The 13,713-nt window shown below is 41.6% G+C and overlaps 1 protein-coding gene across 1 annotated transcript in view; it reads right to left on the bottom strand.

The window, feature by feature from the left end:
• LOC105993893 overlaps nt 1–13,713 on the bottom strand; it is a 119,077-nt gene that overhangs the window by 92,092 nt on the left and 13,272 nt on the right. The window contains exons 2-7 of the mRNA XM_013027266.1: nt 12,781–12,864; nt 9,650–9,700; nt 6,680–6,745; nt 4,515–4,745; nt 3,053–3,135; nt 56–148 (exon numbers count right to left, since the gene is read on the bottom strand). Coding sequence (XP_012882720.1) covers nt 56–148; nt 3,053–3,135; nt 4,515–4,745; nt 6,680–6,745; nt 9,650–9,700; nt 12,781–12,864 — 608 coding nt within the window. The remainder of the gene's footprint in view (nt 1–55; nt 149–3,052; nt 3,136–4,514; nt 4,746–6,679; nt 6,746–9,649; nt 9,701–12,780; nt 12,865–13,713) is intronic.

Raw genomic sequence — 13,713 nt, 5'->3', positions numbered from 1 at the left:
TTCCAGCGCTTGGTGAGACATCCCAGCTGGATCTTCCTGGGGGATCCCTTCTTACCAGAAGTCCAGTTTCAGGGGAACAGCACCCAGGCCACCAATCTGACAGTAAGGTTCCAAGTTGGAGAGCTCATATAGCTGTAGCTCACGGCTTCTGTTAAAAAAAAAATCAAACACACTGAAGTAAACTACAAAGTCCCCACTTCAACTCTGCTGAAATATAATTCATGGATCACAAAATAATGGTGGCACCTGACCAGTAGGAGGTCTGGCCTGCATGGTAGGGCCTTTAGTTAGGCTTGGGGTTTCCCTCTCTCTTCCAGGTATGGGGACAACTCAGTTTGGCAGGAAAGAGCTGGGCCTTCTCTGGAGGCTGGCACAGTTCCCATTCAACCTGGCTCTGGAATCCAGAAGTGAGAGCCTCAAGTCTCCTTTAGTCTACCACTTAGAAAATTGCTATCCTAACTATCCCAACTATCCCTGTCTCACTTAAGAGAATTCAATGAGATAGTGCATGAGAAAAGGATTTGTCCAATGCTCCGGACTGGCTAAACACTCAAAATAATAGCAATTCTATGTTGTTGATAATATAAAGATGATTACAGCTGGTGCTGGTAGCTCATGCCTATAATCCTAGCTACTCAGGAGGCTGAGATCTGAGGAGCACAGTTCAAAGCCAGCCCAGACAAGAAAGTCTGGGAGACTCTTATTTCCAATGTACCCTAACTGGAAGTATGATTCAAGTGGTAGAGTGCCAGCCTTGATGGAAAAGTTAAGACCTTGAGTTTAAGTCCAAGTACTGTTGTACGCACGTGTATGCAGGTGCACACACACACACACACACACACACACACACACACACAGATGATTAGACTGGCTAAAAGGAGATGGAAGGCCTCTTTTTATACAGTACAGGGCTAACTTGGTACATCCTTGATTTTCTTCTCTCCTAACCTGTACCTTGACCCCGTCTTTGCTATATTGGGGGAAGGGTACTCTGAAGTTGATTAGAGGAGAACAGTTCTGTGGTGGAGAAAAGCATCTTACTGCCTCTGTTTATTCACCCTGGGCATAACCAGGGTCACTGGCAATTCCTTAACCTTTCCATGGTTCAGCTGTACAATGTCTCCCCACCTCCAGCATGCCTGTGCTTCATCTTCTCCCTTGCTAGCTCAGAAAGTCTCTACATGGCCCCTCTGTCAAGCTCTGACCTCCTATGTGTGCAACACATGTAAAGTTATTGGGCAAACTGGAAAAGTCATTCTGTTAAATAAACCAATCCAGACATAGAAAGAGGAGTATCGAGTACTGTCATTCATTTGTGAGACTATAGAATAGAGTAGTGGTCACAAGGAACTGGGTAAGATGAGGGAATAGAAGATGGGGAAAGGAATTAGTTCTCATTTTCTTTTTTTGTGTGGGGGGGTCCAGTTGTGGGGCCTGAACTCTGGGCCTGGACGCTGTCCCTCAGCTCTTCAACTCAAGGCTAGTACTCTACCACTTGCGCCACAGCGCCACTTCTTGTTTTTTTCTTTTTGCTTATGTTGTGCTGAGGAATCGAACCCAGGGTCTCATGCATGCAAAGCAAGCACTCTACCACTGAGCCACCTTCCCAGCCCTAGTTCTGATTTTCTATATCACAGTACAGTAACTATTGGTTAAGACAATCTGTGATATAATTCAAATTGACTAGAAAAAAGTGTGACTTTCCCAGCTCATGAAATGACTCGTTGATTAATCATTTGGTTTGATCAAATGATTTGATCATTATAGATTGTATACATGTATCAAGTTATCACAAAGGACCCCATTAAGTTGTACAAATAGTAGATCTCAAAACAAAGGAAAAATCATATTTCAGTGTCACACTAGAGCTAGTAACTGTTGATTTGTGCCTGAGGAGCACAGCTCAAAGCCAGATTGGGCAGAACAGCCCATGAGACAATTATCTTCAATTAACCACCAAATATCAGAAGTGGAGACTGGTAGAGGACCAGCCTCGAGCAATCAGCCAAGCAAAGCACATGGCCCCGAATTCAAGCCCCAGTACTGGCACAAAAGTCAAACTGGACTGGATTTGTAGGTCCACATTTATTTCTTTTTAAATAGATGATGTTAATACAATAACATGTTAATGAACATTGATTATTAAACTATCATTGAAAATACACATAAATTATAAAACCCAACATGAACTAAAGCATAGCTAATAAAAATGGCCCAGCTTGGATTAACAGTTAGTTCATTAAACTATTTAAAAACCTAGAGAAACAGTGAGCTCTGGAAAGGACTAGATAGAGAGACAAAACCCTCTGGAGTTGGGCTCCTGAGAGATCCAGGGCATGTCCTCTTCAAGCTACGCCCACCCCCATGCCCTGCCCCTGAAAACTCAAGATGAAAATTGCCTAATTCTCCCCCACCTCCACCCACCCACCCAGAAGCTCCCATAGTGCTGAACTTGCTTCTGCTTCTATCTTGATTGACATTTAATGAATTTCCTTCCCACTACTCTGTACTCTTTTCACAAAATCATACTGAGGTCTGGTGGTACCCTGAGCTCTGCACAGTCATGTTAGAATGTTGTCATCGGATTGAAAGCTTTAGGATCTTCCTTCCCAGCTTGAGACCTGCTCTTCTTAGGCAAGTCCATAGTGAGGAGTCGTGTCTTTCTATTGTTAATTACTTGAGTCAGTACAGAACACTCATGACTGAATTAGTTCAGATAATAAAACAGGAATTCCATTTGGAATCTCAAATCATCTGTGTTAAAAAAAAAAAGTTTCCAGACTAGTGTTTCTCTCATGTGGCCCATTCCTTGGCCATTTCCCCCAAATGAGGCCTCATCCCTTTGAAGCAATAACAACAAATACCACAGGGAAAGCCAAGACCATAACTTAGGCCTTGCCTCTGACTGATATATGGTTCTAACATTTTCTGAGGAGAATTTTATGACATTATCTTCATACCACTACAAACATATCTGTGTGAACTTAATATGGAACTGCATCTCCTAACACCACAATTTCTCAATTCCAGTTGAGGAACTTCCAGTACTCACCCAGTCCCAATGATCAGCTTATTGTACTGGGGCATGCTGACAACATCTGTCACCCACCTGGGGTTCTGCCTGATGGATTTTCCCTGGAAGGTTAAAGGGTAGAAATTAACCAACCTGTGCCTTTTCTGGGGGGGGGTGGGAGGGGGAAGGGGGTGATTGTGAGGCTTGAACTCTGGGCCTGGGCGCTGTCCTTGAGCTCTTTTGCTCAAGGCTAGCACTCTACTACTTTGAGCCAAAGCGCCACTTCTGGTTTCTTGGAGGTTAATTGGAGATAAGAGTCTCATAGACTTTCCTGCTTAGGCTGGCTTTGAACTGTGATCCTCAGATCTTAGCCTCCTGAGAAGCTAGGATTAAAGAGATGAGTCACCAGCCTATGACTAAATACACATGTTCAACATAATGCTTCCTTTAATTGGGTTTCACTGCCAACTTAATGTCTACTCATGAAGGATTTATTCTGCATCCTGAGATGTTGGGCTATAACTCCAGCATACATTTTTCTGAGGGCAGAAGCTGTATTCTGTATCTTTGAACCCAGCACACAGAGCCTGCATCAACACAAAGGCTCAACTACTTACTGGTGGCTCACATCGGAACCTCAGAACTCAGATGACTGAGGCAGATCAGGAATTAGGAGCTAACCTGGGCTACATAGCAAGTTTCAGGCAAGCTTAGGTTACATAGTGAGACTCTGTCTCAGAACAAAAACAAGAATAGTTCGTTGACTAAGATAATAAAAAAATGATTCTCAAGATAGATTATATCCTAGCTGGGTGCAGATGGCTCCTATCTATAATCCTGGCTACTCGGGGGGCTGAGATCTGAGGATCATGTTTGAAACCAGCTCAGGCAGTAAAGTCCATGAAACTCCAATGAACCCACAAAAAACTAGAAGTAGAGCTGAGGCTATAGTGGTAGAGCAAAGCCTTGGGCAAAAATACTAAGGGATAGATAGCACCTAGCCCCCTAAGTTCAAGCCCAAGTACCAGCACAAAAACAACAAAAAAGATAGATATATCCTAACATGGGTCAGGGATTGTATCGTTACATCCAAATATGTATCCCAAATGCTTTCTGCTGTTTAAATTTCTGATTCTGTGATTCTGCTAGTTTTCAGATGAGAAATCCTAGCTAAACGGCCTTACTGATATAACCACAAATGAAGGATAAAAGGAAAATGTCGATTCCATTTGTCATTCATTAAGGCACATGATAAATTACATGATAGGATCCCATGTCATTCTTCACTCCAGCTGATGTGAGAAGTGAAATGAGGCATTATCTTGTACTCCGTGTAGAGCTCATATTTTATTTTGCCTCTCATCAACTGGCAAAATCTAACATGAATATATTCTATTCTGGGGCATGATTTCTGTAATCATGCTACTTAAGGAGCAGTTTAAAATAGCAAATAAAATCAAACTGTAGCACTCAGCAACCTTCTCAAATGAGAATCACATACAAAAATCCACTTTTTTCTTTTCAACTTCAGCTGCAGGGACCAGAAATAAATAGCTCCATCTTCTTTGATCACGATTAAGGTGTCATCAGGCATAGAGAGCATGCGCAGCACGGGGGCCCCATGGGACAGCCTCTGAGGTAGAGCAGGCAGCAGGAAAGAAGCCTCTTTCTGTCGGGCCAGAGCACTGGCCTGCTCCAAATACTGCAGTTGCAGATATGTGCAGAAGCCATCCTGCAGAACAGAGAAAGATGCATGAAATAGCCACTGGCCTTCAAAACAAATTTCCTCCCATAAAGAATAGGTAACTTCTTTCTTGGACATGACACAATTGTTCGCATGTGACCTTGGTTGCCCCAAACTTGGGGTTAATAATTGTGGTACGCCTATTCAGCCATGCCTGGAAGTCTGTTACCCATCTGTTGGGCTTACCTCTCCAGGCCACTCTCCTTCTTTAGCGTGACTATGGGACACTGGGGAGCATCAAAGCAAGGATGGTGATTGTTAATTTAGAATATTCCATGGCTTTTTTCAATAAGTTTTTTTTATTGTGAAAATACTTTACAGAGCAGGTACAGTTAATGAGCAAGGTAATGAGTACATTTCTTATCAAGCATTGTATGTTTCATACAACATGAACTTATACCTTAATTCTCACAATAACTATAGGAACATAGTTTCACTTTTTTGTTTTTTGGTTTCTGGGGTTTTCTTGTTGTTTTTTTTAATTTTTTGCCAGTCGTGGGGCCTGAACTCTGGGCCTGGGCGGTCCTTCAGCTCTTCCACTCAAGGCTAGCACTCTACCACTTGAGCCATAGCACCACTTCTAGCTTTTTTCTGCTTATGTGGTGCGGAGGATTGAACCCAGGGCCTCATGTATGCAAGGCAAGCAATCTACCACTGAGCCATCTTTCCAGCCCTCACTTCTAGATTTTTGACTGTTAATTGGAGATGGAAATCTCACAGAATCTCACAGAAGCCCTGGCTGGCTTCAAACCATGATCCTCAAATCTCAGCCTCCTAAGTAGCTGGGCTTATAGTGAGCCACTGGAAATGGAGAAATTAAAGTCTAAAAAGGCTAAATGCTCGTCCAAGAGCAAATAAATTTAATAAGCCATTAGACATTGGGCCCTATCTATGGCTCTACAGTTTGTATACATCAGGATTCAGGTTTCAACAACAGAGTCTGAACTGTTTCCTTGCAGCAAAGAATCCTATGGTATCCTTCAGGTGGGATGTGCGGCAGGGATCTTTGAACCTAGGAAATCTTCATTTTCTTTCCACTTTTCCCAAAGTCTTGTGTCATGAGAAGCTTCCCTTCTCTACCCCTGGAATCTGGAATATTCCTTTTCATGTCAGGTGATAGTAACAACACTTGTATTTGATCTGGTTGGGAAATTGGCCAAAGGTTTGAATGGAGGTGTCTTACTGCTCACTTTGTCATTTTTGGGAGTTAATTTACTCTAGAATAAAATAAGGCCAATGATAAACATAAAAGGCAAGAATGCTAAAAGCAGATGTTTCACTTGCTTCTTCAAGTTGGGTATTGTTAATAATGATAGAGATAATACTTGTTGATCTTGAACTGTGACAGTCTTCTTTCTAAATCCTTTATATCTGCCCACTGCTTTTGATTATGGCCAAGGGCTTATGTTCTTGCTTGGCTTTTTCACTCAAGGTTGGTGATCTACCACTGAGCCACAGCTCCACTTCAGGCTTTTTTGCTGGTTCATTGGAGATAACAGTCTCACCAACTTTCCTGTTTGGAGTTGCCTTCAAACCCCTGTCTCTGGATCTCAGCTTCTTGAGTATCTAGCATTACAGATGTGAGCTAGTGGTGCTCAACTTAAGAAAGATCTCTTGTGCATTGGTGTTTCTCTGGCTTTGGGGTAAAGTGGTAGGTGTATCTTTTGGTCCTCAGTTTTAGGGTAGCATTCAGGGAACTTTCCTTAGCTACCAAGATTCCTACCTGACTATTGCAAATATAGCCTAACATCTAAGATCCTGAAAATTGGCAACAATCTTGTCTTTTGGTTCAGCCTCAAGTTGGCAAAGGTGCTGAGGGGCAAAGGGTATCCCAGGAAGGAGCCAGATCAGAATAAAAACATGCTTTGTACATACATCCATACTAAATGCCCATTGGATTCAGGAAACGTAACCAGACTTACCCACTGAATTCCCCCCACTGCTTCGTAGTCTATTTTCATGAAAAGTTGTTCTATTTGTTCAATACTCTAGAGGAGAAAAAAAATAGGTGTGTAGATTTCACTACACCTGTTGAGAGAAAGGGTGCAGAAGAAGTGGAAATTGTCACTTCTCCAGTTTATGGACTTCATATTCAAAAACAATCTCTGGATTGTTTACACTACCACATTACTAGGACTATGTATCACAATTCAGCACATGGACACCAAAACTCTTCCCAAAAGAGTGATGTGAGCTCTGAGCACTTTTGCTATTGAAATCAAGCCCTAAGGAGCAGAAGATGCGTTGTAATCCTCAGTGCTTGTGCTCCTAAGAAGTCTTACTTCATGCTGGTCAGCTTTACCTAAAGAATGGACAGTTGACAAGCAGTTCATTCAGATGACTGGAAAGCAGAACAGATGAACAGCCAGGGACAAGCATGAGGTTAGTACTCACTTGGGAGTAGCCTGACAAATTGTGCAATTATGAAGTGTTTTTGAGTATTAGAAGTATCCTTCTGTGTGTGTGTGTGTGTGTGTGTGTGTGTGTGTGTGTATGTGTATGTGTGTTCGAGACAGAGGAAAAAGAAAAGACAGAAGAGAGAGACAGACAACAAACACAGAGACAGAGACAAAAACACAGACAGAGATTTACTTGTGTGTTTATAGCACCAGACCATACATTGTCCCAGTTGTTATTGCCTCCTGGCATTCACAGCTTGTGTAAATTCCCTCAGCCCCAGTAACTCACTTGTAGACAATGGAGTGCCTCACTATTGCGGATGTCACTTCTGCAATGAGATTACATCAGATCACAACTTCTGTCCTTTTAGCAGACTCCCCTGTGTTGGCTTTGACAAAGCTGCCTGCCATGTTGCCAGCTATTCTATAGAGGAGCTCAGCCAGCAAACAAGCAAAGGCAGCCTCTGGCCAACAGTCACCAAAGAACTGAGACCTGAATTCCAACAGTCAGTAAGCAACTGAATCTTGGTGACAATATGTGTGCTTGGAAGCAGATGCTTTCCCAATTAAGATTTCTGACAAGACTGGCCAGCCTTCTCAGACACTGAGAAGATCCACCTGGCCAGGTCTGGATCCTCACTTATAATAGCTTCAGTTATCTCAGGATAATTATGCATGTATCGTTTTGAATTTTTGAAGCCTTGTCATGTAGCAATGGATTACTAATACAAAGGCATAAAACTTGGGCTGATGGATAACATATAATTACAATTCAATGTCAACTCTTGGAAAGCAAGCATTTCTATGGATCATAGCTGGCTATGTAAGTTGCCCTACAAGGTACTGAGTTCTCTTTAGCTGAAGGCAATCCATATAAGCTGATTTGTGGCTTAGCAGTAAAAGGTATTTGAGTATTGAAATGACTGTGTGTGTGTATAAGTGTATACACACACACACACACACACACACACACACACATATGGTCCTTTCAAATGCCAAGGTCTATTGAAGGTGGCTTCAACAGAGATGCTAAGATTATGTGTTCATGTTGGACATACAAAATCCAGGGGTATCTGCAAACAGAAACAACAATGAAATGGAGAGAATGTTGGGGTGCATGGTATTTAGGACAGCAAGACATCCAAGTGACACAAACCGTATCAAGATCATAAATGGAAGGACCAAGTTCCACTGTGTTCCCTCCAGTCCAATGAAAACATACCACACTTCTGGTGTGGGTGATGGTGTCAAACAGACATCAGACAATACCATGACCATGGTGTTTAAAAGTACTTTGGGTATTAATGTCTGAATAAGCCCAAACACACACAGGTGTGGCCTCAGGAAGGGACTGGGATCAGCAGTGCCCAAGTGAGTGCAATCACAGCTGGCCTTGGACCACTGTGACCATAAAAGAGTCTGAGAGACCTTGGAGACCTGGAGCTCTGGATAGGGTGGGCAGCAGCCTCATAAGCTACATCGTGAATGCCTGGACCAGCAGATAGACTCTCCCTGGTGCAGCTGCCCTGTGGCTGTGCCCAGATCGGCCCAGTGCTGAGTAGCATGAGGTGTGTCTGCAGGAACAGACATGGTCATGTGGGCCTTGATCTCATAACTGAATTCAGTGAGTTGACTCCTTGAAACCAATCAGATTGAGCACTAGTAGTGTACTGCGCCATGGTGGCAGATCTAGAGGTTTCTGCATTGAGAGATTCTGTGATAGTGCTCATTGTCTCAGATAAGCAACCTCACATACAGTGGGAAATGGTCGACTTCATGCTACAGTTGGCAGCAGACCCCCATCAGGTCATAAGGAAGAGCATCAAAATATTTCTAGAAAATTGGAACTAAGGGGCTGGGAAGTGGCTCAGTATTAGAGTGCTTGCCTCGCATGCATGATGCCCTGGGTTCCATTCCTCAGCACCACATATGCAGAAAAAGCCAGAAGTGACGCTGTGGCTCAAGTGGTAGAGCACTAGCCTTGAGCTGAAGAGGTGAGGGACAGCGCCCAGGCCCAGAGTTCAGGCCCTCCAACAGACATAAAGAAAAAGAAAAGAAAACTAAGTTGTTTTTTGCTTCCCAACTGAGTCATGGGTCTTGATATGCTCCTAATCTGAGACCTCCCTTCCTCTGCATGCCAATGGTGTATGAAATATTCATCTTTCCTTTAGAACTTGCTCTTGACACGATTTTGACTAAGTCAGCACTTCATAGAAAGTACGAAGCAGGTACCTGAATACAAAACTCCTGATTAGTGGCAGGGACATGGTGGTAGTTATTTCCCTTACACATTCTTCCTTAACTAATAGAACACCCAATTTTTAACCGGCTCATGCTTCTCAGAATAAAGACCACATTTTCCACCATTTCCTTTGCAGCTAGATATGGCACATTTTTTTTCCTCTTAAAAGTACTTGAGCCCAAGTACCTGTCAAGGAAGTATCTGAAAGCTGTTCTTAAAGTAAAAGGGGTAAATCTTTCCTTGCCACTCACCTCTTCCTGATGTCTGGAATGAGGATTGTTGGTTGGAATCTGAGCAGCCATCTTGGGCCATAAAGAAGAACCCACATATTGAAGATGGCTAAGTGGCAGAGTAGCAGGAGTCTAAGCTCTTAAGAACTCATGAAGTCGCTTGACTCCTGACTTTTTACATGAGACAAGAAATCTCTTATCTCAGGCCTTAATGGTTGAGGGCTGTCACTTTAGTTCAACCTTATATCCTCCCCCACATTGTGAGCCTTAGTGGCACTGGAGTTTGAATTCCCAGTCAATTCCCCCATGCCCAGGGAATTTCAGCCAACTTATTCAGATCCACTGTGCTTTCAGTTATAAAGCAGGAATAGGATGCTTTCTGAACAAGGCTCTTCTGCTGTTCCAGAGGCTGATGGAACCAAGCATAAAGATCCTAAGGCAATGTGAGCAGGGAGTCAGAAATCAATAACTGTAAAATAAATGTCTCATCACTTTTCTGTATTGTGCTGGGTAAAATTTTGCTTAGTTCAATTGGCACCGAATCATGGGATATTTAGCTTGGTCCCTTGCCAGTGTGACACACACATGTGCTTACTGATGTGTTTGAAAGACATCATGCTGGTTCTCGCCTCTAAGCGTCTGCAAATGCTGTTCCCTCTGCCTGGAAGACCTCACTTCCCTCTCCTTCATTATGGTACCATTCTTTCAGTCTTCAAAACTCAGTTTTCACATTCCTATGGCTTCTTGACTCCTCATCCGGTTCAGGTCTCTCATGCATCTGTGCTTGGTATGATAGCTCTGTCTGCATTCCTGCAAGGCATAGACTATCCTGACCAACTGCACCACAGTTGTAAGACAAAGCCTGACCAGATGGATAGTGACTGAGTGAATGAATGAATGAACACAAGCAGACAACTAGGCAGGCAGGCTTTCTCAAACATAGGTAATTGTACTGCTCCCATTTTTAAAGAACTAGAGTATTGTTTTTGTAACCTGAGCATCTATCCATCTAGAAATTTTCTTTGTCTTTCATTGAAAGTGTTTTGGCTTCATCAAATGGAGATGCATTTCTTTCCTTCTCAAATTCTTTTTTTTTTGGTTGGCCATGGGGCTTGAACTCTGGGGTGCTGTCTCTGGGCTTGGATGCTGTCTCTGAGCTCTTCAGCTCAAGGCGAGTGCTCTACCACTTGAGCCACAGCACCACTTCCTCCTTCTCCCAAGATGGTGGGATAATAAGAAGGGCCTTTGGAGGGTATCTGGGGAATGAAGGCAAAGCTTTTAAAAAATAATTAATTTACTTTATTGTTATTATAGAGGTGATGTACAGAGGGATTATGATCACGAGTTAGGTAATGAGTACATTTCCTTTCATACAGTGTCTTCTATTCCCTCATTCTCTCCCACTTCCTCCCTCCTGTTTCTACCCACAAGGTGTATAGTTCACTTTCATCAATGTCCAGTGAGCTCTACGGTTGCATTTTTCATCCTTTTTTCTAGTTTTATCAAAAACTAAACTGAGAAAAAATCTTTTGTTTCCATATCTTGGAGTTCATTTCAGTAAGTGTATTATTTTATATAAATATGAAGAGGTACTTAGACAGTGAGCCTTTGTGTTTCTCTCCTAAGAGTATCCTCTTTTGGTCTCACTGTGTATATCTAGAATCCTGTATAATTTGTCATATCCCAGTGCATTTTAGATCTAACTTCTGCCTATCAGGGAGAATGTGTGTGAGGGCAAAGCTTTAATGAGCAGGACCAATGCACTTGTATATGAGGCCCCAGGAGACCTATCACCACTTCTGCAATGAGCAGATACAGGGGGAAAAAAAGCTCTGTGCATGAGCCAGGAAGTAGCCCTCACTGCATAGCAAATCTGCCAAGAAATTAACTTTGGCCTTCCAGCTCCTAGGCTGTGAGAAATGAGTAGTTGTTAGGGCAGCCTGAAGAAACTAAGATAGGAGGGGATATTTTAAAAAACAATAGATGTGATCTAATTTCCTTTTCTGTAGTAGGTGAGATTAAACACATCTAACTTCCATTGTAACTTTGGCCCGGGGACCTTACAGTTGGAAGAGATGGCTGATAACTTTGTTTTTTGTTTTTGTTTTTTTTAATTTAATTTTATTTTTTGTGAACATACTGTACAGAGGGGTGATAACTTTGTATACTACAAATTGACTAGGTGTGTTTGTAATTAAACTCCAGGGACAGGATCATAGCTTTAAGTGAAACAATATTTTTTCTGTAACTTAAGACACAATTATAAAACTTTGACAACTTGAGCTTAAACAGTTTGTTCCTTAACATATATTTTATCTTATAATGAATGAGGCACATTTTATTCATAAACTTCATGTCCTGGGCTATCTAATGTTAGCAGAGAGTAAGTCTGAAATATTTAACTCCAGAAGTGAGGAGATTTAATAGATACTTAAAAGATGTCTTTGGAATAGACAAAAACAATGTTCTTATAAAGATCCTTTTTCTTTTCTTTCTTCCTTTCCTCTTTCCTTTCTTCCTTCCTTTCTCATTCTCTCTCTTTCTCTCTTTTTCTTTCTTTGTCTCTCTTCTTTCTTTTCTTTCTTTCTTCTTTTTTTCTCTCTCTTTCTTTCTGTCTGTCTGTCTGTCTGTCTTCCTTTTTCCCTGTATTTCTTTTTTTGTCTCTGCCTTCCTTCCTTCCTTCCTTCCTTTCTTTTTTCCTTCCTTCCTTCCTTCCTTCCTTTTCTTTATTTCTTTTTGTGCTAGTCCTGGGGTTTGAACTCAGAGCCTAGGTACTGTCTCTGAGATTTTTCTTTCTTTCTTTCTTCTCAAGGCTAGTGCTTTACCAATTGAGCCACAGATACACCTTTGGCTTTTAGGGTAGTTAATTGGAGATAAGAATCTGACAGGCATTCAGTCATTCAGGCTTCAAATGGAGATCCTCCTGAGTAGCCAGGATTACAGGAGTGAGCCACTGACATCCAGTATCTTATTGGCTGAGCATATTAAGTAATTTAAAAATATTTTTTATACAAACTGTCTAGTAAATCAGATGGTATTTAGGAAAAATTGTAGCTTAGAAAGGAGAGAAATCTTACATATAGGTCATCAAATCTAGTTGAGTCATCTGGTTAAAGATTAATGTGGTTCCAACATTTTTAAAACACACTTACTATATCCTGTGTCTTCATACTCTGCTTCATCATGTGTTTAAAAGTTTCCATATCCAATAATGCTCTTCCTCTCTTCTCATGCTCCTGGGAGGAAAAAGAAAAGGAATAATGAGCTAGGAACCTATAGTTGTTACATTTTATTTCTCTAGGAGCAAGACTTCAAAGATTTGAATGTGTTAGGGTTCATTTCCCTTAACATCATCTTATATGGTCATATGTACATAGCTTTTGACCTTTTTTGTTTTTTGCTTGTCTCAGACATGTACTAGTTATTGCAAATAAGGGAAACCATGGGACCTATGTTTCTTTGGGCCTGGCTTACTTCACTTAATATAATTTTTTCCAAGTTTTTCCATTTCCTAACAAATGGGGCAATGTCATTCTTTCTGATGAAGGCATAGAATTCCATTGTGTATATATACCACATTTTCTTGATCCATTCATCTACTGAGGGGCATCTGGGTTGGTTCCATATCTTAGCTATTGTGAATAATGCTGCAATAAACATGGTTGTGCTGGTAGCTTTGGTATGACCTTATTTGTGATCATTTGGGTAAATGTCCAAAAGTGGGATTGATGGGTAATAGGGGAGTTCTATGTGTAGTCTTTTGAGGAACCTCCATACTACTTTCCAAAGTGGTTGAACAAGTTTACACTCCCACCAACAATGCAATAGGGTTCCTCCAGCATCTGTTGATATTAGATTTCTTGATTATAGACATTCTAACTGGGGTGAGGGGGAATCTCAATGTTGTCTTGATCTGCATTTCTTTTATGGCTAGAGAAGGTGAGCAAGTGGTTTTTTTATTTCTTGCTATTGTTCTTAATGTACTTATAATGCACTATGTTTTTCTTTTGTTTCTTTTGTATGTTCTTCCTCTATGGTATAACCCCTGTTTTCACTGTATTTGATTCCAGTATCCTGCATCTTGT

Source organism: Dipodomys ordii, unplaced genomic scaffold (assembly GCF_000151885.1).
Source record: "Dipodomys ordii isolate 6190 unplaced genomic scaffold, Dord_2.0 Scaffold102, whole genome shotgun sequence".
Classification (NCBI taxonomy): Eukaryota; Metazoa; Chordata; class Mammalia; order Rodentia; family Heteromyidae; genus Dipodomys; species Dipodomys ordii.
Note: the sequence above shows the minus strand (reverse complement) of the source record. Positions and strands in the feature narration are given on the sequence as shown.